The 26,394-nt window shown below is 34.2% G+C and overlaps 1 protein-coding gene across 1 annotated transcript in view; it reads left to right on the top strand.

Moving 5' to 3' along the window:
- Positions 1-359: 359 nt before the first annotated feature.
- The window catches only part of LOC149783515 (uncharacterized), an 89,025-nt gene continuing 62,990 nt past the window's right edge, over positions 360-26,394 (top strand). Inside the window, exons 1-4 of the mRNA XM_089932859.1 lie at positions 360-416; positions 22,475-22,605; positions 23,395-23,495; positions 23,988-24,212. Coding sequence (XP_089788985.1) covers positions 360-416; positions 22,475-22,605; positions 23,395-23,495; positions 23,988-24,212 — 514 coding nt within the window. The remainder of the gene's footprint in view (positions 417-22,474; positions 22,606-23,394; positions 23,496-23,987; positions 24,213-26,394) is intronic.

Here is a 26,394-nt window from a genome sequence, read left to right as displayed (position 1 = left end):
AAATACTGATGTGATTTATGTCACACAATGTTATATACAAGTACTAAAAGTGATCAGAGGCAACTGTAATATTTTAGTTGCATTTAATGGAGTTGATACGCATACGTTGCGAAATATTCACCAGGCATGGTGTAGAGGTCATATGGATATAATTAAATTTAAAAACATAATTTCGAGAACACAGTCAACCCAACCGCACATGGATTTATAACAATAAATTTACATGATCCCCTATCACGATATCGTATTGGCCTTGATAAAACTTCTGGATGAAAGCAGCAGAGGGGTGCGATATCCCCTCCGTTAAGGTAGGCCCTTTAGACTTCTTATTGTCCAGCATTGAGGTGGCCGCTTCCGAAATGGAGACTTCCTTCTTGAAAGATTTAATTTTCAAAATGGAACCTACCTCCTCTCAGGTAAGCCGTATATACTTCTTTGCTCGGATCCATTGATGTGGATTCACCCTCTCTGCTGCTAATGTGATGCGGAAGACTGAATACAGCAATGTATCCCATAATATAATTTTTCATTATATCAAATATTTTCAATAATGAAAAGTCCTTTTCTTTCCAGGTGGATAATATGATGTTACATCTACAAGATGTTATATTATTACTGCTGATTGTACTGCAATGTGTTAGGATCCCTAGTTCCACTACCAATACGTGTGTCTGTTCCTGCCCCCCCAGCCACACTCCACACGAAATTTGAGTTCAATTATTAAAATTATATTGTACACATACAAAGCAAGCTTTAAGAAAATTTCTCAAACAGCTCATGGGACATGAATAAGGCACTCTTATTAACTAATGGGTACAGGAACTATTCAATCAAAGCAAATTGTTCTACAGAACGCATTGCCTTATCATGATCCAAATAGAGTCAATGGGTTCATGAAGATATATCAGATGGTACTGATTAATTATGTATAGACAACACTAAACAAATGTTAAAATTTATCTCAGCTATACCTTTTGATATTTGGCATTTACAGGAGCCTTTAAAACATACACCAGAGATTAGATTACATTAAGAATGTTATAATAAGATTGGAGTCTTGGAAAACAAATAAAAATAATTTATGTTCATGTACTTACCGGTCTTTTGTTGGGTTTCGAGGTATCTGGAATAATTGACACAGACGGCCTGCATTGAATTATTGACCAGTGCCGAATAACTATCAGGGAGAGTGGGGGTTCTACTCCACACCCAGGAATCCTGATATGTACACTGTCCCTGATTATTTCTCTTCTCACAGCCGTATATGAAGGCATAGTTATCATAGTCTGTACTCACCACCCAATAGTCTATAACATCTGAGTCTGGAAAATAGTAACAACAATAAGTAGAAGAAGAATAATTACTGCAAACAGTTTAAATATCTTACAGGTGATGAATGAAAGCTATTTTTAATACTAATAAGTCGAAGAAGAATATTGACTGCAAACAGTTTAAAGAGCACACAGGCGGTGAGTGAAAGCTATTTTAAAATCGATAGAAATTTTAAATATTGGGTAAATACTACATTACCGCAAGCCAGGAGTATATTTGAATTTAAGAAGATTTCATATGGTTTATAATCTTTTATCCCAGGTAATAAGAATAAGCAAAAGACTATGTAAAAAAATGGTTATTAGTGATAGTCGTGATTTTCTACATTATAAACGTACCATACGTCTGTGAGGACTGTAGGCACGAATGAGTCCGTCGCCACGTTTTTGTTCTTAAATATTATTAATATTGTTTTGATAGAACAATTAACTTTAGCATCATTTCCCTTCAAGTACCAAGCTCAAACGAAACCAAAAACACACCTAAGTTTATTCCAGTGCCTGCATATTTGTTTGTGTGGAGGTTTAGTATTAAATTCATTCATTGAATAGGAACTTACATGATTGATTCCAGTATCTTGTGCATTTGAATTTTCCAGGAACTGTCGTTTGTTCCAGCAGAGTCACATAATGAAAACATATGCTGATCTTTTCTGAGAATCTGCAAGTGTGTAAACGGAAGGAAACAACTAATTCTCAAGAGATTTTAAGTTGTAACATACATTCATCGCATATTCATTGCGTACGAGTCCAGGGCTCTAAGATTATGTAAGTGTTTAATAATTTTATTCGATCTGTTAAAGACAGTGGTTTATTGATTAAACGTATTTATTGAGTCTTTAGAAAGAATGCCGTTAATTAACAATTAACGGAATAATTAAAATTATAATGACTAAGACATTCATGGATCTATTAGGACAGAACTTTTAAGTAAAAGTATTACGATTTATTCTAAATTGTATTAACCATAATTCTTCATTAATGTATAGTGAAAATAATTTTCCACGAAATATTGAGATAAAACAATACCTTTCGCTCGCAACTAAATGTCAACAATTGTCAGCATAAAATACAATTCGCTCGTATATAAATGTCATTAATTTAGATTTGGGGGGAAGCTGCTGAACATACAAATTATTATTTCAAATATGGATGCGTTAGGCAGATGGTTCAGACGATCGCCATGGAAGAGTTCAAAGGGATATATTCTCACTAAGTCTGAGCGAACGAAAAAACGGTATAAATAGCGAATCAGGCTTACGAATAATTAATTCTTTGCTCGAGTCAGAGCATCTCTGTATTTTCATTACAGGCAAGAATCGTCTGCGTTCGCAAACTTCTTTAAAGAATATGTACTTTTAATATTTGAGACTTTAACGGTAAAGTTAATATTTTCCAACATTTTTGTGAGTTCTTATATTTTATATTATACTATACTGGAATATTTAATTGTATTTGTGGTATGTATCATTGGAAAAGATGAATTCACTACCAACTTCACGTTTAGGTTTAATTTGCAAATAAAAGATTCCTTAAGTAATATTGAGTAATGTTTAGTAGCCTATTCCAAATTAGTACCCTTTTTTAGCACGATACATTTCTTCAAAATGATCGTTGCATTATTAGCATTGAATTCTATACTTGTTGGATATCATGATATCATGAAGTTAATCGAGATTTAACTATCTATATTGCATTATAAAGTTACCAATTAATCAATACAATGAAGTTGGTAAGCACGATGGGAAGGTGTAAGTTTATATGTATTTATTGTATTTTAAATATTAAGGCTTTATAAATGTATCTTTGGTATTTAGCATTACATATATATCAATAAAAATTCGTTGCTCGAGTCATAACAGCTCTGTCTTTTCCTTACAGCGATTCCGTACCTCATTCCCGAAGATGTAGGCGTATCTTCACGGTTATTGGTGACACCCTTGTTGGAGAGTCTGAATTCCTATTCTCTCTCTCTCTCTCTCTGAACATGGGCAAGACATTTATTAACTTATGAGTAATCCCTTCTCATAGCAAGAGATGAGAAGAAGGTTATGATACAACGCATATCATAACAGATCAATCGTAACTTTTATGTTTTATGTTCTAATATGAATGTGATTTTTGCGGTACTATTATGATTGAAGAGTGTGATTTATTGCCATCAGGTGTAATCAAGCACCGAAATTTGACGGTTATTGGAAGGTGAAGTAGCCGATGGGAAGTTACCAATTTCGGCAGAAAACGGTAACACGAGTTCGCTCGAGCATATTTAACTAAAGAAGGACTTCATAAACAACTGAGGGCCTCGCAATGGGAGTATATTGTTGAGCTTACCATCTTGTTGCTTTTAATGAATAGCTACTGCGGTTATTGGAAGGTGAATTAGCCTTTGGCAGTTACTATTGGTGGCAAAAGGTAACACGAGGTCAATCGAGCATGGCTGGTTAAACAAGGACTGCATATAAAAATGAAGGTCTCGTAGTGGAAGGATATCGTTGAACTTTTCATCTTGTTGCTTTCGATGAACTTGCTCCACTGATGCATGAACATAACGATACAGAGTGATAATACTCCCACTAGAGAAAGCTATTTGGTGCAATTTCAGTTTTAAGGTTATTATCCAGCCATGGGTGGATCACAGTTTGATATAATAATAGTGCTAGATGCCGACACTTTAAAAGCCATGTTATTTTAATATACGTGGTATATGGATCAAGTTCATTGAAAGCAACGAGATGGTAAGCTCAACAATGTGCTCCCACTACGAGACCCTCAGTTGTATATACAGTCCTTGTTTAGCCAACCATGACCTCGTGTTACCTTTTTTCTCCATTGGTTACATACCCTTTTCCGTAATTGGTTACTTGCCAAGGACAACATCACCTTCCAATACCCGCAATAAATATTATATATAATGACCAGTCTCGCATCGATGTTTATTCAGTTGTGGTTTGACCTCAAATGAGTGGACTTTGTCCGCCTACAGGCGCAATCTTTGCTTTTGTGCCCACAATAATGATCCATGCCCGAGCGACCTCGTGTTATCGTTTTTCGCCATTGGTTACTTGCCAAGGACAACATCACCTTCCAATACCCGCAATAAATATAATATATAATGACCAGTCTCGCACCCATGTTTATTCAATTGTGGTTTGACCTCAAATGAGTGGACTTTGTCCGCCTACAGGTGCAATCTTTGCTTTTGTGCCTACAATAATGATCCATCTTACTAGTCTTTCATCTGACATTAGATCCACATCTCCGTGTTGATCTTTTGTGCGCGAGATCACATCGGTAACAAGCAGCATCAATAAGTTGTATAGGCTCTATCGGTTAGTAGAGTCCAGTCGCAGTATATGCATAATTAAGACCAGGTAAGAGAGCGATATTAACTACGTCAAAGGGAAAGTGATTTACTTCATTGCGTCTGTTCACGTGATCCCACTACAGGTGTACTACAAAGGCTATCATAATTATAGGCAGTGGCATCTTCTTTCAGATTATCTTGGTAAATAAGAATAGTAACAACAACAGGTTATCGACATTGTGCTGCTCAGATGGACCCGGTGGTATGTCGTATCGTCTCTCTTCTCCTTCATCAGTTTCTTTTGTTGAAGTACCAGGTAAATGCTGAATGCCAGGTTGACTCTTTTCAAGTTCAGGAAAATTTTGAATTTACAAAGGTAAGTTATGAGAAGCTACTTAAACAGTTTGGTTTTTATCATTTTCATTTATACATGAGCAAAGTATAATACACGGTAAATGATATTGTACATATAAGCGTGTGTGGGATTTAGCCTCAGATCAGCACATCATGGTTTATTGTGCCGTTCAAAAGTCAATACTAAAAACATAAATGGAAAAAAAAAGTTAAACACGTTTGGATGGCAGATGCTAAATATTCAAGTGCAAGCACTAAACCCAATACCAGAAGTGGTGAAAAGTGTGTGTGTGTGATTTGGACTTTTAACGTAGCTTTAGCAATTTTCTCAGTCATATCGCTACGCTGTCTGCAGTGTGGTAGTTTATAGTGATTTCTAGCACTGGGGTATCATGCCGCAGACATGTAGCATGATGTCCCACCCAGTCACATTATCCTGACACAGGCCGACCAGTCCTAGCACGAACTTTTTAATGCTGAGCTCCAAGCGAGGCATCTGTTAGTACCATTTTTGTAAGTCTTTGGTATGACTCATGCGGGGATCTAACCCACGACCTTCTGTATCCGAGACGGACGCTCTAACCACTAGGCCACCGGAGTGGTTAAGTGGTGAAAAAGATAGGAAGTCCAGTGATAGGCTTCAATGAACAATTGAAATTGCTTTAGATACTTTTGATTCTATACATAATTTGGTAAATTTGTATGCATTTGTGGTGATTTTTATTTGTGTCGACATGACTAGTCAGATTCAAAAAATTGTGATTCACCAAGAATAATGTGAAAGCTAATGCGTCTTGAGAAAAGGTCCCAACAATACTAATCATTGGGCAAACATATTCAGAAAGTCATCTATTTAAGAAACATGCAGGTAACGAGTATATCTCAGCAGGTTGTAGCATTTTCTAGGAACCCTGGATGGACTGAAATTTGGTAAGATGGTAAAGCTATAAGCATGATCCTACACAAAAAAGTCATCAAAAACACCAACGATAATGAAAGTTTACTTGTATTACTGTACTACACACAAAAGTCATCAAAAACGCCAACGATAATGAATCTTTACTTGTATTACTGTACTACACACAAGTCATCAAAAACACCAACGATAATGAATCTTTATTTGTATTACTGTTCTACACAGATTCACTCATTTATTTATCCAGTTTCATCGACTGTTAGTGTCTCTTTTGTCTTGACTTATAGACATTATATTTTATTAGCATATTTCTGAAAAAATATGAACACATAAAATGTGTTTTACTTTGCCGCGATTGATTTAGCGACCTGTATAAATCATATATTTCTCTGTATCTACTCGAACAAATTGATAACCTACATACCCCAAACGAACGTCAGTCTGACTTAACGCAAAAAATAGTTTAAATGACATTTTGACACTGTTCAGTAAATGTATGTATGGGTGATGGTGCAAAGGTAAATCTTTGTAATGAAAGACTTTATACAAAACACATATATTTTATTTGTCTTCAAGAGGAAGGATAAAACTGTAAACTGAAAATGATCTCTTCAGAGATGTACAAAGGAAAGACAAACCCATCATGAAGCGCTATCAATAAGTCTTAATTTTCCCTTTTAATACCAAGCACTGGTATGGCCTATGACAATGGAAATCATCGTACGAAATTACTGCATATTTGTTAAATTTTATTCATACAACTCATTACATACATTATTTTCATCTTCAACTGTGTTTAATGTTTCGACCTTAAAGCATAAACTGTCCCAATAGTACAACGGTATGATTATCCTTATAAACATCCGGAACTTTCTGATTTCTTATTCAAATTTGATGTACATAAATCACTTCTTAGATTCGAAATACAAATACAGCATCAGTGTTAGTAAATAATTTTCGTTTGGGTTGAAACGAACAGAAGCTGAGATTGTTACGAAACTCCTTAATGATAATCAAGTTAAAAGCTTTCAATAGATAAATGACATGGCTAAGCTTTTTGGATTTTGATGGTATCTTTGATGTTATTCGTTTTTAAATACGGTAGGGGATATAAACTGCCTGTCAGGAGAGACGGGAAGTACTACTTATTACGCATTCAAAGACTGATATCCTAATTTATCCCTGCATATAATGCATACGACTACAGAATGTATCAAGTAACATAGCGATGTTAGCCGTATGTGTCCCTGTATATAATGCATACGACTACGAAATGTAACAAATAACAGCTATTCACGATGCTAGCCTCATTTATCATGTAACAAGAAAACCCGATTTGATTTCGGATTTACAACAGAACACTTTTGATGGTGATACAGATATAGTGTGTAATGATGAATAGCTTGAATGAGAAAAGAATTATGATTAATACGTGCGTGAGCAAGATCCAGATATTGGACAAATTAACATAATTAGCACGAACCTAATGATGCAACAAAAGTGACCGGTACACACACAAAGATGAATGATTCGTAGTCATTTCACACGACGAAAAGAATGATGTGTTGTACTCAAATATTGCAAATTTATTTACTCAAACAGTGAAATTTGAGGTATTTTGCTCAAATAGTAAAATGATGAAAACAAAGGGACAGATATCATGCCAAATATTTTTACAATCCCCAAAACACTGGGTACTACACGCCCCACACCCCCCCCCCCAATTTTTTAGCCCACTGCTAAAAGATTTCTTGGTATGGTCCCTCTCAGTCTCCATCATAGAAAGGACCACGTAGTTCCGAACCGAAATTTGAATGACGTTATGTGTTTTTTTGCCCCCATAGTATATATATATATATATATATATATATATATATATATATATATATATATATATATATATATATATATATATATATATAGTGCGTGTATATTCAATTTTGTGTGTGATTTGGAATTTTTTTAACGTACCTTTAACATTTTTTTTAGTAATATCGCTACTATGTCTACAGTGTGACAATTTATAGTGATTTAACACTGGGCACCATGGGGCCCCGAGCGGCCGAGTGGCGTAAAGCGCTCTCCGTTATGGATCTTTGCCATCTCACCTCTGTCAGTGTGGGTTCGAGTCTAGGATTCGTCCAATGTGGGTATGTGAGAAAGCCTGCTTTAGCGGTGGTTTTTTCCTGGGTTTTCGCTGGTTCTTCCTCCACCACTAATACTGGCCGCCATGCATAGCCTATCATGTGCTGAAAATGGCGTTAAACCCTACAACAACAACAACTGGGGCATCATGCCGCAGACATGTAGCATGATGTCCCACCCAGTTACATTATCCTGGCACCAGGCCGATCAGTCCTAACACTAACCTCGTGATGCTGAGCGTCAAGCGGGGCACCCATTAGTACCATTTGTGTAAGTCTTTGGTATGACTCATGCGGGGATCGTATCCACGACTTTCCGCATCCACCAGGCCACCGGAGCGGTCAAATAGAATTTCGACAAATTTATTAATTTGGATTAAGGTTTTGTACACCGTCCTTCTATAGTGTTTATAAAGCTCCTTAATGCGCTTTCAGAGCTTTAATTACCTTATTGATCATTGCCTGGGATCGATGTTGTCCATGCGTATTCTATATGTACTGTATGCTACCCGTTCTTTTTTTGTTGTTTTTGTATGGACTGTCTCTATAATCCCATTTATGATTAGAGTTGTCTTCAGTTATGAGGATTTCTATGTAAGAAAAAAAAAAAAAAATTCCAGCTAGGGAGGTAGCGTGTGGCGGTAGCATGCGACTCAATTGTTTTGCTCACACGCTTCCGTGACAGAGACCAAGACCATCATTCAGATGCTTTGACGACTTATCTAATGTGTAAGTGGTGTGTGTAGAAGAGAAGAGGAAAGCAGAAGTTAGAGAATAAAATAATCAAGAGAAGAAAGATAAAAGAAAATATTTTTATTGCTGAGTGCGTGTATGCTGTGCATTTTATACCTCGTAGTGTTAATATATTCTATATGTACCCCCGTTTTAGTGTTTTCGTAATGTTCTATAATTTGACCTTACCTTTTGGGAGACGCGATACGATCCGTGCTACCTCGCATGAGCCACGTAGCTTAGGCATCGTACCATTATATGCTCCTTAATCAGTAAGGATAATCCCTGTCCAACAGTTTTTGTTCTTTTTGTACCTATCGATGCTATTGCTTATATTAGTTTCAATGAGGTATTCAGTGTTTTTATTAGTATGTTATTTTATTAGTATTAAATTCAACACGTACGTTGACAGAATATCCAAATTACAGTTGCAAAAATGAGGCAGAGAAGCTCGTTTAGGATAAACCTCTCGCATCCTGTCTGTTTCTGTTTGGATATCATATTAAATGACTTTTTGTGTTCCTTTACTCTGAATATGTTTTAAAAGTATATAACCTGGATATAAAAATATGGTTCCAAAGTTACAGTTACAAAAACTATTCAGAGAAGCTCCTTTAGGATACATTTTATAGGAGTCTATACCTATCACCTCGTGTTTGTTTCTGATTATATTTCATATTTTGTTTAAAAAAGTTAACTTAATTTTAAGGTGTACGTACCATTTCAAAAGGTTTTCATACGTTCATTAATAAAGTGTTAGTTCAGAGTATATTTTCTTATCTATGATGTCATTTGTATATAGCAATTGTTTAGATTCCACTTCCCCGTATTTACCTCTAATCTCATTCGTGATTCTATACCTTTCTGTAGAAGTTTGGATACATCTTAAAATATTACGCTTTTTGAATCTGTATGGTTGCTACATAGTCTGCAGGGTGGTATAGTTGAAGGCCACCTCTCCAGTCACCCATTTTATATGCAGGTATCAGAACATCCTACTTTGTATGGAGGTCGGCCTATACCTACCCATTTATTACATATATTATTCCAGTTATAATTTGGCTGCCGTAGCTCTACCGCATATTTATCTTTGGACATTTGATTCTTTATTATGTTATATATGTTTTTATCTCCAATCCACATTTCATTATTGTCTCTGTCTGTATATATTAAATATCTTGTTCTTTTACCATATCCAGGTTGGTCCAGTAATTTTGTCAGTATATTTCTTAAAATAAAATCGTTAAACCGGAACAAAAATCTACACACAGATACACACATACACACACACTTACACACATAGATACACACATGCATACACATATACATATACATATGTAAACATATACATATAACAGCTCCGTTGGCCTAGTGGTTAGAGCACCCGCCTCGGAAGCGAGAGGCCGTGGGTTCGAACCCCGGCCGAGTCATACCAAAGACTTACAAAAATGTTACTAACAGCTGCCTCACTACTAACAGCTGCCTCACCAGACGCTCAGCATTAAGAGGTTAGTGTTAGGACTGGTCGGTCAGGTGTCAGGATAACGTGACCAGGTGGGACATCATGCTACATGTCTGCAGCATGATCCCTCAGTGCTAGACATCACTATAAACTGTCACATTGCAGACATCTTAGCAATATGACTGATTTGTTTTAAAGCTACGTTAAAAATAACACACACACACACACACACACACACACACACACACACATATATATATATATATATATATATATATATATATATATATATATATATATATATATAAATACATATCTACATAAATAAATGTATATATTCAACTATATATATACATCGCATATATATATATATATATATATATATATATATATATATATATGCATACATGCATATATACAGACACATATATACATATATATACATACATAACCAATTGTAGCCACCCCAGATTTACTTTATGTTGGGTGGTTACTGATGAATACTAAGGCGTCTAAATCCTCTAGTCGTTTTACTATTTGCGCTGGCATACCATGTGTCACTTGTAATAAATATGATATCGTACTTTTTGGACTGTTCGGTAATTTTGTTATTTAAACCATTGTTGTCCATAGTCAAGATAGTTACGTTTAATCATTCCACGTAGGTTATGTCAATGGTAATTTATTGTTTATGGTTGGGTCTGAAGTTACACATATATTAAAAATTGTAATAATCAATTTTATAGAATAATAATTCATTTTAGTTGGTATTAAGTTTCTTTGTTCTGTATTCCTCTATGCTTGTGATTAGTTTCTTGTCATCCCTTGTTAGGGAAAAATCGTGTCTTTGTTTCTGCTATTTCGTTTATTCCTTGAGCTCTTGTTTCAATTATTTCTGCCACTTTTGTTTTTTATCCGGAGACCCGTGCTTCAAGATTAAGCCAATGACTTCTACCTCATCTCGGAGTGGAAGCTTTTGTTCCTCTTTTGTGTTTTTGCTGTCGAGACATTAATGTTGTATGTTTTAGTGTTGGGTCCACTTTTCAGTTCCTCAGTCTTTACTTTAGATAGGGTTTTATGAGGTATTCTAACAATAATACTGTTTTCTTCCAGCGTTTGTTTCCCTTTTTGTTTACTTATGGCTTGCAGGAGCGCTCTCAGAAACCAGAATTTCGTCTGCTTTTTTGTGTAGGTGCCTCTCCATTAGTTTTATTTCCTTTTCCTTCTTTTTTGTTGCTGTTGTAATCGTTTAAGCTTTTTCCTAGCTATCCCTTTTCAGCAGAACTAGTCTTATCTGCAGATCGCCAGCTAACTGATTCGTCATTGGAATTATACTCAGTGTTTTCTATCTCTGTATCTTTTGCTATTTGTTTTTCTGCTATGTCTACTTGTATATCTATCGCTCATTTTGTGCCATTCCTTGCCCTCTACTGGGGCTGGGTTTGGGTCTGGGACGACATTTAAAACTTGTATTGTTGCTTTATTCATTTCTGAACCGCCGTCGCATACGTTTTTTGTTCGGTTTAGTTAAGGCAGTCTCGGGGAAAGTGTCCCGTTGCCCCATAGCGGTTTCGTTGCCGGAAATGTTGGCATCCCTAGTAACATGTCTTAATCATGAACCATGATACTTAACAAAAGGGTAGGATCTTTTATGCGTCTTCCTCAGTGACGCTGAGGATTCGCACATTCGTATATACGGATGGGAATCCCCAGTAAGTAGCCATATGGTGTTTAAGCACTTTCACTCCATATGTTTCTTCGATTTTGATCTCTATTTCATTCGTCAAGACCTCCAGAGATTGCCCAGAGAAATGAATTTCTGTCATCTTCACCCCTAGAGGTTTCGTAAATGGAGCTGGTGCATATACCTTTATTTCTTTCCCTCTTAGTCCTGTTTCCGTAATATTGGGGTATAGAGAAACAGCCCCCTTTGCGAAAAGGAAGTACGATCCTCAACCCCCATCTTGTAGACTTAGTATGCCACATGTATTTGTCCCTCTCGCTGTTAGTTACTATAATACCTCAGCTGGTCCAGGTCTTTCATTTTCTGCAAATGATGTTAAGTCTAAAACTTGATAGCCCCTAATAATGTACGCGTACAGGATTCTCCCTTGATTTGTTTCAGCTAGGGATGTGGGTAAGTAAGATTTAATCTTACCCCCTGCTCATCGTTCCCCTTATTTGAATTTGCCATACTGTTGCAACAATGTCAAAACTAGCAATAGCAAAATGACTATGAAATGTGAAAATATGTAAATAGTACTTATCAGAAGATAAATCCCAAATACATAAGGTAAATAATGGAAACATAAAATGTGATACCTTACTCATAACACATAATACTCTAAACAAAGAGTTTAGACCGCTCACTGACAAGACGTTCCGTAATGTGAAGATTTAGTTTTACGGTGAACCATTTATACACAGACGATGCAGTCATACATCATATGTGCACAGGAAATGATCTGTTTTTCTCATCGGAAGTATTTCGCACGTACGGCATAGGATGAACTGAACTCACTGTTTCTAAATATTTTACAAGATACACAAATCACCTTCGGGTATCGGTGTACACAAAACACGAAACCCGAGTACATGTATTTAATAAATAAAGGGATTTAAATAATTCCGTGACATATCCCTGTATAAAATCTACACAACTATAAAATGTAAAAAATAACAAAACTGTTTACAGTATTAACCGTATTTATTATAATGCACACAACTACGATATACAACAAGTAGCAATGTTATTTTCACCATAAGTGTTTAAAGTTTTTATCCCTCTACAACAAGCACTCAATTACTGGGATAGCAAGGTTACTGTACTTTCCAGCTACATTCATTTACTTGCAGTGATGGATATGTGAGGATGCTTGCAATTAGCTTCTCGTGGGTCGGTGGTTCTTTCCGGGGTTTTCTCGGGTTCTTCCTCCACCATTAATACTGGCCGCCAAGTATAGCCTATCGTTTGCTGCAAAATGGCGTTAAACCCAACAACAACAACAACAACATGCAGTGAAACATATTCTAAATAGTGAACAAAATCTTGTCTTAGCTCGATTTCTTCTTATGTAAAGAATAGGTAATACATTGTATATGTAAAATTCAGTTCAAAGATAAAGGTAGTTAGATCAAGATACTAATGCAAGACCAAATGTGAATGTGCGAATCCCCAGTATATTTCAAGCTATGTTGGCTTTTATACATGTTAGTGAGTCTAGTCCGTTGTGTTAACACCGCTGTCTGCATTTTCTTTATTGTTGCAATTAATCCTTGGTGTCTTCGACAACACGATTTTCCCGCATGATTGGTTGTTCCACAATATAAAAGAGTTTAAAAATGTTGTCCCTTTTTAATACGTTGTTTGTAATCAACAATTATCTACTTATGTTCATTGTAGTTATATCATCCATTATCTGATAAATAGGCAATGTTCATGAGCGATAAAAAATAAAATACACGTAATAAACGCAGCTCATTTTATATTTACATTTCTCCAATATCCCGCCTTGTTGAAGTACGAGTGTTTTTAAAAAAATTGTATCTGTTGAATTACACAACGCTGTTTAAAATTTTAGTATTGTATGTCGAGAAAACTAATGTAAAACCTTGAGTCAAGTTGTTTGCGTTGAAAGTTTCATTCACATGAAATTGTGTTTGTTGAACTACACAGTAAAAGCTGTTGATATTATTTGCTTTTAGATTTTAATTTATTATTAACACAATGATTGTTCAGATGTGAATGTTGTATGTCGGGAATGCCAATTACACAATTTCAGTTGTATTGTTTGTGCTCGAATTTCCTTTTCTTATATTGTTTTATATGTGCTCCTGTACTTATCATAGCACCTTTTTATTATGTGATGTCGATTAAATTTCAAATTTTTTAAATTCGTAAAGCTGTCATGATTATCTGCCTAATCAAGGTCTCCAAAGATTTATCTGGTACCGGGAATCTTTATAAAAAAGACGCGGTTTTCAGACTTTTGTGGATTTTAATTTTGTTTTGTTTATTTCTTCTCACGTTGTCAATCCCAAAGGAATAGAACTTTGCATATAGATGCATCCTGGGAAGTACCACAAATATCACAAAAAATTAGGTTACAGTAATCTTATTTCAACCTTCCAGTTCTTCTTTCAGTTAACATTTTCTAGCCCGTGAGACATAGCAGTCATTTTCTGATTTTCTGCATTCTCAACAACTAAGTTTTATTTTGGTACAGCTTTTAATCTAGGTATGTTTCTCAAACTGTTTTCTACAGTCTTGTCTTTCTTGTCATAATTCATTCAATACTATTTTTACCAGCCCCTTTTTCGTGGGTTTAAGATCACAGAAAACCTTCGTTAAAGTTTTGGATGGTTTTTCATTCGCAAATATTTTCAAAACTCCTTACTATATTTTCACCAACGGTGAATAGCTAATGGGTGAATAGCTAATGGGTGAATAGCTAATTTGCCAATTTTTAATACGTTTGAGGCACATACTCATTTATTTGCTAGAAATATGCCAGAAATTTACCTCAATCCCTTTCTAAATTATGCTACAATCAAATCACTGCCATTGAACTTTTTAATATTTTAATGGAGTACATAAGAACGTATTAAGTAATTAAAAAAACTCAAAAGAAAACTATTGGTTATTGATATTTTGGTGATGAAAATTTAATTTGCGTAGGTACTTGAGGAAGATGGCAGTAGTTATTTGTGCTTAAATTTTGCAATATTTACCTGTGTTCTGATTATAAGAGATATTTGTAATATCACAATTTCTAAACCACGTACAGTTCCTGTCTTATCTTTACACATATGGACGAAAATAATAAAGTATTCTTAAACTGACGTACGGTACGAAAAGCTACAGTTTGATTCAACATAAAAACTGGAATTCTCAATAACGAAATGGAACTTCCATTTACCACTTTATGACTCAAAATATTATATCTCCAACCTTTACAAAATCTCGACATGCGAAATGAAACTTTCAGCACAAGTAATTTCATTCAACACGTGAAGTTGGAAGTATCGACATACAACATTGAAATTTCAGCAACTGATATACAATTCAAATGTCAAAAAAAGCAACAAAATGCTGACGGGACGGAAACATTAAAATGCGTGAAATTTACATTTCTATATTTCAACACAAACATGATCCACGATGCTATTTTGAAGACATTTTTCCTCATGAGAAATACAGTCTGCCGAAATCTCACCGTGAAACAAGATTGCGCTCATATCTAATTTGGATTGTGAAGATACTGAATGCTGCATTTACAATTTCCAACATCAGCCCATGCTAAAAATTCGTTTTACTGTATGAAATATAATCTAAACACAAAATGAATGCAGAAGAGTTTGATTGGCATCTTAAGATACTATCTTTCTGCAAAAATCTCTTCGTGAAACAAGACTGTGCTCATCTCTATTTTGGATTATAAAAATACATAATGTTGCATTTATAATTTCCAACATCAGCCTATGTTCAACGTATGTCTTATTGTATGAGATATAATCTAAAAAGAAAATGAATGCAGAAGAGTTTGATTGGTATCTTAAGTAACATAATTAGAGAAACAGTCATTGTAATTAAAGTCAGAGTTTCATTTAACATTATACTAAACATTATATGTCCGGACTTGTTTAGCGACTATGAACAATACCATAACAATAAACTTAAACAATCATATTAAATCGTACATTTTGTATAATTTAAGAAACTTCAATTATTTATGTAACTAGTTATAAAATTCTTTCTTAGCTAAGCATAGTGCCCCCCTACCTATTAATAATTTGTAAAAAACATTAATTCAGATAAATCAGTTTACATTGCTTGTTTCTGTCTAAAATTACGTGCAGTGATAAATATAAATACGTAATGGTTGACCAATAATAAAATGCCGTTTTTACATGCATAAAGAGTTGAAATGCATAAGGAAAACAGGTTTGTCAAGACCATGCAACACATACAGAATGCACACATATACGATTTATATTATTGTAATATAAGGATATATAGCGCATGACCAATCACGAAGCACGATGGCAAAAACTGTGAAATACTTTTGGACCGCATAAGCAAAATATTCAAGTGCAAAACTGAACCCTATAAAATTATCGGTCAAAAGCTATGATGATAAGATAAAGGCTTCCATGAAATATACTTCAGATATTTTGAATTCTACGCAGAATTTGGTCATTTGTGAACTTTGGTGTTTCTGTCTACAAAATGTGAGATATATTTCAATATACACATTTGTAATTTATGTAGAATAATATTTGATAATATGTGTTTTACAAAAGGTTGATGTGACCAAACTTTGTCATTCGCAATAATTAAGACAATCAAACATTATCAAGAGAAGTCACAATTTTCAGTATCTTCTTTGAACAAATGACTTTTTTAAAAAATATATTTGAAGATGAAAAAAAATGTCTGCTTTAAAACCGTTTCAAGTTAGCTGATGTAAATCTAAAATGCAAAACGACGCATATGTTATTTATATTTAGGTCATTGTATTCGGACTGGTTCTTCATTTCATATTCCTGGTTCTTCCAATAAACTTCCTTTTATAACAATCGTGAGACATCTTGTACTTTGAATTTTCAGCTGCTACAACGATCAAATCATAATAAGCCAGACACAGTCCTATGCCAATATATATAAAAGTTGTCAAAAGAGCTACATGAAACATTAAAGATTTAAAAATAAAATAAAATGGAAAGCCAGCACTTCCAAAGAGTATTTCTTCAACTGTGATTCACAATGATGATACTAACTTGCATTATTTCAAGCCTCGAATGACTATTGCTTGAAAAGAGGTTATTAATGTTAAAACTATGATAAACCTGCCTTTCGTGTCATCTACGGTGGCTTATATCTATGTCAGTTTCTTCGACCGGCAGTGATCTTTTAACTGTAACTTAAAGGCATTACGTTTCAGTTACATGTTTCATTTAATTATACAGTAGTTTAAATAGCCGTTATCTTCGTGGGTAGTGATGGACAAACGAACAGACCATCATAATGTCCTGCTTCCGTTCGAATCATTAAAAAAATCTTTTAAAATACAAATAATTGTTCAAAAGTGAACTGGATACTATGAAAAATTAATAGTTCGCATGGCTCCTTCTGTGTATATTTGACTTACACAGATAAATTAGTATGGCCAAAGAAGGAAAATATCTGACGAATATTACGTTCTTACCATAATACCTAGTTAATTACACATGAATAAGGTAAGGTAGAAAAAGTCGAGTTCACATATATTAATAAAAATCCCGACTCTAAAAATGAACAGTAAACATCAAAATGTGTCGTTGAAAAAATAACATGAATCAATAGATTAGAACTTTTAACATTCATAAATAGTGATACAATTTTAGTGCGGTATGTATAAGGCATATCATTTGACATTTAATGGTACTGCAGACATCTGAGAATGGATTTAAAATATCTTAACAGATAGAAAGCTGCAGAAGCACACAAGCGTATATTACTCTCATCCTTTGATGTTATACGGAATTGATGCATACGTTAAAGTTAATGTACTTCTGTGAATGCAGTGTTGACTGAAAAATTGATTCTACTACCGAGAATAGCGCGACTGATGGACGAAAAGGCATGCTTGTTTCAAATAATTCATCACACTTTTGTAATATTTTTTTTTAAGTGAGGGACTGGAATTTTATTTCAAGTTTTACTGCACTCAGTTGAGAAGATGGGACTATTTACCTCGCCGAACCCGTCTATGTTGGAATGCAGAAAATAAAACATCTGTCTAGAAACTGAATGGTGCTAACAGTTATTACAATCTAACAAGATTACTCTCCCTTTCAAACGTAAACGTATACTCTGAAACCTGCTAGGTTTAGATGTAGTTTCTAATCTTTAAAATAAATTATTTAAGGACTATGTGCCTTAGGGTCACGTATTGCAGATTGATAGAGTAGGTCAGTTCTTACACTGAAATCAAAGTGTTTCTACCATGTTCAGCCATTTATAAATAAAGCGGAATGTATATCACTAGACATGATATTGAATAATGTTTTAGACATTTTGGAATAATATGAATTCATGATTTAGATCCACAACCCAATCAGGACACATTTAGTATAAAAGACAGTTGATCTTCGACCAATTTCTCAATACATAAAAGTAACTTTTTTGTTATATATCATAGGAATTCAATATGATTCAATATTAACATTTTCAATAATACTTTCAAACCACCAAGCTTCAGATCCATATAGGAAATTAAATAAAAGTGCCTCATCGAACGGTTTTGTTGTACAGTTTGTTATTTTATGTTATTCTATTTTACTTCTTCAACTTTGCGTTTCACATCTTTTAACGATCGTAGATTTTTAGAAAAAATATTTCTTATTTATTCCTATTGTTCCTATCTTTGTAGAAAAATAGTTCCTTTTTGTTTAAAAAGTATTAGAAATAGAAAAAATATTTCCACACAGTGTACATTTGAAACAAGTCAAATTACAAAGAAACAGTTATTTTTTTTGGAATGTGACTTCCAAATATTACAGTATTATTGTAAAGTCAAGTTTCAAGTACATTTAGGTGTCAGAAATTTCTATTTCTAAAGCAGTTCCTATCCAATCATTCTCTCTCAGAAATTACTCCAGGTCGTTCCGAAACTGTGCAAACAGTTAAGGCGAAGAACGAGCACCTTGCCTAACACCAAAAAGAAATTGAAACGAACTAAAGCAAACATCATACAGAATTTTATATTTTGGTATAAATTGAGAATATTTGTAAAAGACTTGTCATTATTTAACTCGACCAATAAAGAAACAAAAAAGTATGATCCTTTCTTATTTTTAGGTTTCTGATAACAATTCTAAAGAAAATATCTGATATATGGTAGACCATTCAGCACGACTTTCGGTTTCAGTTATGTGAATATGATGTGAAGGTTGAGAAAACGTTTGATCCATGCTAAAACAACCAAGAATATTAATCGGTCGGTAATGTTCGGATATTAAGAGATCTCCTCGATGCTTATGAAAGAGTCGGATGTTGCCTTCAAGATATGATGAGCAAATATGACTTTTTATTATGAATGTTTATTACCGAGAACATCATTAGCTTGTGTTATTTCTTAGAGCTTTAATACATTCAAAGATTTCCGAATTTATTCTCGGCGATTTCAGTACGTTATCATCGTCGTCCAAGTAAATATCTAGAGGACTAAGATTACTGGATGTGTCTTTATCAACGTTCTCATTGTAATCTCATAAATAGTTATAATGTATACCTAGTCTAATGCTTGGATAATCGTTATTTTTTCAATATTGCTAATCATTTTGAAGAAATATCCTGGATGTTCATATGTTAATTGTCTTAGTTTTGCGTGTCTACGTATTTGCATTGAACTTCACGATTAACTTATAAGTTTAATTCCACTTTATTCATTACGCTTTTTTTGTGAAGGCTTGCTATTGCACATTTTTCTTTAAAAGTGGTATTTTTCCGTGCATTTTGACAATGCATCTCAACCAGATTTTTTTTTCTTCTGGTCTTTTTTGTTTTCATCTGAAAGTGTCACCCTTTTATTTGTTTGAACAGATATTAGCGTAGTTGTATCAAGCGAATGGCGAGAATTGAGTTAGAGTCTTTCCACATTAAATTATCAATCAATGCACTTCCGATCTTTGACTGGTACTTGGAAATGGTCAATGACTGAACCAAAACGGAAAGTAAAGTTTTATCATCTCCACAGCTTCCGTTCAAAAAGTAAGCATATCGTCCGTTTTTAAAAAGCCAAGTAATTGTTACCCTCATTACTCAGTAAATTGTTTTGTGAAATTCTCTTTCTAGCCAGACAGTATTGTTCTAGGACAGGTGGTATATTACAAAGTCAATTATAGGAAGATGAAAACATATATTTCTACGTAGTTTTCTGTTGTATGTGTTCTTGTATTAAACGTTCCCATTAATAACACATATATATATGTCACATAAACATCAATAGTATTTTTCTCTGGAACATTACAAATTGGTCAACAGTATTAAAGCGGGACATACACTGCATCAATGATTAGGTTCTCGTCAGTTTGAAAAATGGACTTTTGAATTTTCAACAAGAAAATGTAGGATATGAATAATTTCTGATTTCTGCATATGAGTGAAAAGAGCACATTTTATTTAAACAAACCCATAACTACTATCACTTTTACTTATGTTTTAAGATTAAAAGAAAAATAAATTTATCTGAATTAATACAACCATACTTGTCCAGTTTCATTATCATATATGATATCAATGGTCTGCATAACGGAAAAACAAGTCTCTGTTTAAGTCAAATAATGTTTAGTGGTCCAAATTTTAACTGCTTGTTATAAGCGCCTGTAAAATGGATCTTTTTTAAATTCCTCGAACTTGTTTTCGTACCTGTGTTACTTATTTATGAATTGACACAACTGAAAGCACACTCACCGTACAACAGCACAAGTAAGTTATCGAGTGCCAAGGCAACTGGAGTAAAGTTAGTGATATTCACTGCTAGGGAAAGATCTTGGGCCCGTGTAGCGATCATAGGTGAGACCCCTGCTGAAAAAACTGAATTATGTTTGCTTTTTGTATCACCGCCGACCAGATATTATCTGATATCCTTTCATTTCAATCCAGCCATTAAATGCAATGTAACTAGTAAAATGCACATTCCCGAGATAATTGTCGGTTTCCTTTATACATTCGTCAACGACATTTAAAATATGTTGTGATCACTTCATCAGAAGTAGTTTTCATATGAAGTGATCTTTAATATTTGCATGAAATAAATAAATAATATTCAAAACAACGTAATAGGGAAGATGCAGTGAAGAAACTTTCTCGTGAAAGTGGAGGCCTAAATAGTACGGCTGCCACTCAATTAGAGATGACTATTTGTCCAGACAAATATAATACGGATTCTGTAGCTGGAAATACATCAGCTATGACAAAGCTAAGAAACAAATAAATGTTCAGCAACATTGTGTTGATAATTGGTCATGACTTGGAATCATTGATTCTGAAAGACGCTATGCATTTATTGAAAGTTCTATACTAAACTGTCACGGGTTGGAAATTCAGCTAGTTTATCGGTCAATGAAACCGAACCATTCGGCATTCAGTTAACCAAGTCTCAGGAATAAAGACTGCAGTAGAGTGTTATAAATTATATATGACACTACCCAACATGTACAGAAACTTCCTGAATCAACAGTTGGTGAGGAAAGGCCATTCTGAAACCACATAAGCATGAAATGAAACAAATAAAAGGAAATGGGTACAAGAAACTCCACCCTAGCCCAATAATGTAAACCATTTTCGGATATGGAAATTACGAGGAAATGCAATAGAGAAGAAAGGAGTTGTACGTCTTGTTAATTATAAAAACAGACTCACGACAATAGACATTGTTCAGTCGATTCACCAAATCCTGATTTAAAAAGTTAAAGACTGAATTCTAGTCAATTTATTTCCATTGTTACTGACGAAAACAATGATTGTTGAATATCAGAGCAAGAAATCGTGCACATAAGGTAAGGTGACAATATAAAACTTAACAATAAAATGTTATTTTAAGAAATTGATATTTTATATTGTATTTCTTTTTCTTTCTTCCTAAAGTTAACAAGCAAACGTATCCTAAAATTGTGCAAAAGCGCAAATGTATGTCAAACAATTGGAAGACATTCAAAAAATAGTTAATCAGCTAAGAAAAAATAATTTAAATAGAAAACATGATAAAGAAAATTGATTCGAATAATGTTAATAAGGAAGAAAAGGAAAAAATATAAATTGAGAAAATAACAGAGAAACGTTAGAAAAAGAAACAATTGAGAATCAGTGACAACACAAAATCTTAACATCACTATAAAGACAAAAAAAGGTCATTTCAAAGTAAATCAATTAGTAATTTTTAGATATATATCTATATAAATTAAGTTTAAAGCGATGGAAGAAGATCAAAAGCTCAAACCATGTAAAACCTGTTTTAAAATTCATTTCACATGACATGCTCCCCGAGGGGTGGGTGGGTGCGGAGAGAAAATCAAACTGACGCCCCGGGTTTGCTAAAACCATTCCAGCACCCACTATAGTCTCACTGGCGAATAATAAATCCGTGTTGTCCCTATCGACTTGATAGGAAAGAGAGAGGTTGTCCTGAATAGGGAACCGTGTGAAGGTAAATTATCATTATTCTGAATACTTTTTAATTCCAGTTTCTTGGGAAGTGGTATGAACAGAAATGGCTTGCGGAGAGTTATGTACCTCCAGGCGAATTGGTTCAGGATTATACTCACTACTATGTTCTCAACCCAAACAGCTCGATCACTGTATTTGCCAGCGGAAGGTATCAACTATCCTTTAGATTTGTCATTTATCGATACATGTATATGTCTTTTTACTCTTGCTTCCATCTATACCACGAACGATAGTCTTTCGCAAACGTTTGATTGGGCACAACAAAATAGTTTCAGACGCAATGTATAAAATATTTCCTCAATAATCAGGTACAACATGTACGTGATTACTGAGGAAAGATTGCAAACATGGCAGCGTGCATGATCATTATTCTTGTATCAGTTGTTACAAAATGGATACATTATTTATAAATTTCATCCATCATCAGCTTTTGCAAACGAAAAAGTCGGAGGAAAGAAGGAAATTCCTAATTAAATGTCAATTGAAACACAAATGAATTAATATTCTTTTTGAGAATTGAACAAAGAAGTATTCATTAAAGAGAACAAAATTGTACTCGTGTTCCTTGCGTAAGTGCATTGCTTGATTACATCTGATTTCAATAAATCACAATCTTCAAACTTCCAGGTACCGGAAATACCACAATCATATTATAACTTTTCAAAATAAGAAAACACGATTGAGCCATGAATGTGTTAGACATTATGTTTTATCATAAGTATCCCTTGGTTAACTACTTAATGGTATTTGTTCTAAAGACACAAGTAAAGTGTTTTAGTCAATAATATCACTGTCTTTCACAAATACAATGACACGTATTCATCACTTTCGTAATCTTACAGCTCTGGACTCATACGCAATGAATGTAAGATGCATGTATGTTGCAAATTAAGATTTCTTGTGAATTAGCCATTTTCTTCGCTTTACAAACTTACAGATCCCCTGAAAACATCAATATGTGTTTTCATTATGTGGCTCTGCTGGAACAAACGACAGTTTCTGGAAAGTTCAGAGTCACAAGATATTGGAATCAAACATGTAAGTTCCTATTCAATGAATGGTTGTAATGCTAAACCTCCACACAGACAAACATACAGGCAGTGGAATCAACTTTAGCAACGTGTTTGGTTTCGTTCCAGTTAGGTTCTTGATGGAAACTGATGCTAAAGTTATTTTTCTATATAAACAATATTAATAATATTTAAGAACAAAGACGTTTCGAATGACTCATTCGTGCGTACAGTTTTCAATGATGTTTGGTACGTTCTTAATGTAGGAAATCACGATTATCGGTAATAATCATTTTATTTACACAGTGTTCTGCTTATTCTTATTACCTGGAATGAAAGATTCTAAACTATAGGAAATCTTTCAAATTCAAATATACTCCTGGCTTGCGATAATGTAGTATATACCCAATAGTTAAAATTTCTATCGATATTAAAATAGCTTTCACTCATCACCTGTAAGCTCTTTCAACTGTTTGCAGTAATTATTCTATTTTTACTTATTATTGTTACTATTTTCCAGACTCAGATGTTATAGACTATTGGGTGGTGAGTACAGACTATGATAATTATGCCTTCATATACGGCTGTGAGAAGAGAAATAATCAGGGACAGTGTAAATACCAGCATTCCTGGGTATGGAGTAGAACCCCAACTCTCCCTGAGAGCTATTGGGCACTGGTCAATAATTCAATGCAGGCCGTCTGTGTCAGCTATTCCAGATACCTTGAAACCCAACAAAGTAATGGTAAGTACATGTACATTGATTATTTGTATTTCTTTTACAAGACTCCAATCTTATTATCACATTCTTAATGTAACCTTATCTCTGTTGTATGTTTTAAAGGATCCCGGAAATGCTAATTATCAAAAGTCATAGCTGGGATAAATGGTAACATTTGTTTATTGCTGCCTACACATAATTAATCAGTTCAATCTGATATATCGTCACGAAACATTGACTCTATCTGGATCACAATAGGACAACGCGTTCTGAAGAACAATGGGCTTTGATTGAATAGTTCCTCTGCCCATTGGTTAATAAGATTGTTTTATTCGTGTTCCGTGAGTTGTTTTAGACATTTTCTTAAAACTTGCTTTGTTTGTGTACAATAGAATGGCCATACCTGAACTTAAATTTCGCGTGGACTGGGGTTGCGGCAGGAATAGACACACTTATTTGTAGTGGAAATATGATGTTAAGACATTGCAGTACTAGCAGGAGAAATAATAGTACCTCTGGTTGTAGCAACATCATATTATCTACCTGGAAAGAAAAGGACGTTACATTACTGAAAATTTGGGATATAATGAAAAATTCAATTATGGGACACATTACTGTATTCAGTCTTCCGAACCACATTAAATGTTATTCTATTTGCACACTCATCTCAATCACTTTATATATTCGTTTCAGAGTGTACAGTGGGTAAGTAGTCTTCATGACCTTTCCATTCTTATAATTGTGAATCGTTAGATTCTTGAAATGAGGAGGCATTGTACATTTTATTACCATTACTCTCCGAGTAACCATATATTCTCCTACCGCTTTCATGTTTTGTGACTGTCCAATCGCATGAGATTGATACAAAGTCAATATTGTTTTAGTCACATTATAGGTAACCTAACATCGTAGCAGTATTAAAGAGATGCTGACAAACAGATCTTTAAATAAGTCATATTGATTTGATTTTAGTTTACTCTGTGTTTTTCTCCTATATTCATATTCAACGTTCTCTTTTGCCTTTATGCTGATAGTGTAACTTTTTGGATTTGAATACCAATTATAGTGAAGTAGGAATCGAAGATTTTAAGCTATCAGTTTCAAGTTTGAAATACAATTTCCATGTTGCTTTGACCCTGTCTTTGTTCTTTTCAATTTATCACGAAATGCAATACATATAAATCCTTTCCAGATTGCTTTGTTCAGTCATTCCAGATCCAGCCAAATTTCAACGTCAATAAGGTGGGTATATGTGTTGAAGAGAAACGTTAGATATAAATATGATCCCAACCTTATTATTATTATTATTATTATGAAAGAGGTTAAACTGCTTTACTTACGTACTTTTGACGGTATTTATGACGGTGCAAAAGGCGGTCCTGACGGGGGAAGGAATGCTCTTTCCTGCCACATGGTAAGAGACTACGAAAAAGACTATATTCTACCGCTAACACTGTCAATGCTAACAATACAAATTGATCCATGGACCTCAGAAGCATAAAGCGATTACTTACTGCGTTCTTTACAAGATAAGCAATACAATTCTACGACTGTCTGAGAAACAATATTCGTTTATTTTAAAATCTGTATTTTGCATATCAGTGTTTTTATTGTGACTTTGTGTCCTTCCGCCTCCATAATGTCAAATATATAGAAACGTAGTTCCCAATATAGTCTCAATGGCGGGAATTAAGTCCATGGTTTCTATCTCGAAGTGATGAAAGAGACATTGCATGTTCTCATTGGAAACTTGTGTGAAGGTAAATGGTTATTAGTCTCATTTATTGTATTCTTTCCTAATTGCAGTTCGTTGGGAAGTGGTATGAACAGAAGTGGTTTGCGCAGAGTTATATACCTCCAGACCAACTGGTTCAGGATTATACTCACTACTATGTTCTCAACCCAAACAGCTCGATCACTGTATTTGCCAGCGGAAGGTATCAACTATCCTTTAAATTTGTCATTTATCGATACATGTATTTGTTTTATTACTCTTGCTTCCATTTATGCCACGAAAGGTAGTCTTTCGCAAACTTTTGACTGGGCACAATAAAATAGTTTCAGACGCAATCTGTAAAATCTTTCCTCAGTAATCAGGTACATGTTGGCAGCGTGCATCATCATTATTCTTGTATGAGTAGTTATTAAATGGATACATTATTTATAAATTTCATCCATCATCAGCTTTTACAAACGAAAAAGTCGG

Source organism: Sinohyriopsis cumingii, chromosome 14 (genome assembly GCF_028554795.1).
Source record: "Sinohyriopsis cumingii isolate HCF-2022 chromosome 14, ASM2855479v2, whole genome shotgun sequence".
Classification (NCBI taxonomy): domain Eukaryota; kingdom Metazoa; phylum Mollusca; class Bivalvia; order Unionida; family Unionidae; genus Sinohyriopsis; species Sinohyriopsis cumingii.
This window is presented reverse-complemented; position numbering and strand designations above follow the sequence as displayed.